This window comes from Lasioglossum baleicum, unplaced genomic scaffold (genome assembly GCF_051020765.1).
Source record: "Lasioglossum baleicum unplaced genomic scaffold, iyLasBale1 scaffold1001, whole genome shotgun sequence".
In the NCBI taxonomy this organism is placed as follows: Eukaryota; Metazoa; Arthropoda; class Insecta; order Hymenoptera; family Halictidae; genus Lasioglossum; species Lasioglossum baleicum.
The window spans coordinates 34,324-36,214 of NW_027470060.1; the positions used below are offsets into that span (position 1 = coordinate 34,324).

At 49.0% G+C, this 1,891-nt stretch overlaps 1 protein-coding gene across 1 annotated transcript; it reads left to right on the forward strand.

Moving 5' to 3' along the window:
* The first annotated feature begins 252 nt into the window (after window positions 1–252).
* LOC143220464 (uncharacterized) lies at window positions 253–1,284 on the forward strand. The gene has a single exon (XM_076446103.1). The coding sequence runs from the start codon at window positions 253–255 to the stop codon at window positions 1,282–1,284; it is 1,032 nt and encodes a 343-aa protein (XP_076302218.1).
* The last annotated feature ends 607 nt before the right edge of the window (window positions 1,285–1,891 follow it).

Below are 1,891 nucleotides of genomic sequence, written 5' to 3' on the forward strand. Positions count from 1 at the left end.
CAGAGACACCGAAATGGCGCGAAAACGCGCGGAATCGCGGATAAAGACACTCCGGAGACAAGAGCGAAGGCTGAGTTTGAATTTCGCGTTCCCCTTTGACAGATAATCGTGTCAGAGGTCGCGACTCGTATCTAATCGGGTCTCTGCAACGCGATGCAACGAGCATCGCGTAGAAACTCTCGAGACCGGAGCGTTCAGTCGCGATCCGATTGTTAATCGCTTAACCGGACGAGTGGAAACTGGGCCTGCGAGATGCGCGGATCTACTTTATCCTGTCTGTCGGTTATCCTGACATTCCTGACGATGGTCGGGTCCGAGGTGCAGCCGACGTGCAGGCGAATAACCGGCTACACGGTGTGCGACAAAAAGGGCACCCTGGTGGACGTCACTCAGCAGGAATTCGAGGACAGGCTGGACATCTTCGACCTGAACCTGCTGGCCATCCGCGAGAACGCTTTCAAGAACCTGACAGTGACCAAGCTGAACCTGGGTCTGGGTAACAAGATCTCCATTGCCAATAGAGACTCGTTCCGAGGTTTGGAAAAGTTGAAAACGCTAGACCTGGACAGCAACGTGGTACCTCTGTCTGCGAATCTGTTCGCCGAGCTGAGCCAGCTGCACTCCTTGTCCCTCGTCTTCAATAAAATCAACAAGATACCCAAGGACTCGTTCGCAGGACTCAACAATCTGATGTGGCTCTATCTGGGCCACAACGACATCGAATCGATCAACGCGGATTCATTCTCCGGACTCACCTCGTCGCTGCTGTTCCTCTGGCTGAACGACAATAAGATCTCGAACATAGAGTCCGGCGCTTTCAGCGCGATGACCGAATTGACCAGACTCCACCTCGAGGACAATAAACTGACCTCGATCCGGCCAGGAGTCCTCAGAGGCCTGCACAAGCTGGACGGCCTGTTCCTCGAGGAAAATCAGCTGACCAGCGTCTCCAAGACCGACTTCAAGGGTCTGTTCGACCTGAGGATTCTGAACCTGCAGAGCAACCAGATAGCAAGTATCGAGGCCGGAGCATTCTCGGATCTCGGCCAGCTGGAGCAGCTGGATCTGAGGAAGAACAAGCTGACGCAGGTCGACACGGGAATATTCAACGGCCTGCCAAACTTGAAGAAGCTCGATTTGTCCAACAACATGCTGAGCGTGGTGCAGTCTGGCTCGTTTGCCAATCTGCCAACTTTGAAGACGCTCATCCTAGCGAATAACAAATTGCCGAGCGTCGATCGCAAGAAATTCGGACTCACCGTTCTCACTACCCTGTACACCTAAAGTAAGAATGTAGAAATTGCAGAAATAAAGAAGCCTGACGTGAATTTCGCCGGTACATACTCGTGTTTGGTCGGTTGGATCGATCAACAGGCTGGTAAATTGTCGTATTAATTAAAAGCCCGTATCCATATCGGAATGACGCCATTCGGGTCGCTGACAGGCGGGATCATTTCGCAATTATACCTAATTAACGCGAGCGAAGAAATCGGTTGATTAACCGGCGAAATTTTCAATTTCAAGTTCGTTCACCTTATTATTCCTTCTCGTTAATTTCAATATCGTTTCGGGATCGATTTAAATCGGTCGTGAAATTAAACATTTTCCATTTGGGACGTTAAAAGCACCTGGTATGCGATGAATTAACGAATAATTTCGACAGTGCCGAATTGTAACGATTATAACGATTCGACCTTGACTGTTTTGCAAAATCTAGTTCGATTACTCGATGTTAGATGAAATTTTTCAACGGAATCGGACCTATCCAGTACGAAGTATGCAGTCGCGTAAATCGTATCCGCGTTGAATTAAAAAATATAAAACGATTAACCCTTTGCACTCGAGAGACGAGCCTCAGTCGCCATTTAATCAAATTCTAAACATCGATGTT

What these genes read in the sequence shown, in the direction of transcription:
- LOC143220464 (XM_076446103.1), top strand. Translation starts at nt 253, where the DNA reads ATGCGCGGATCTACTTTATCCTGTCTGTCGGTTATCCTGACATTCCTG.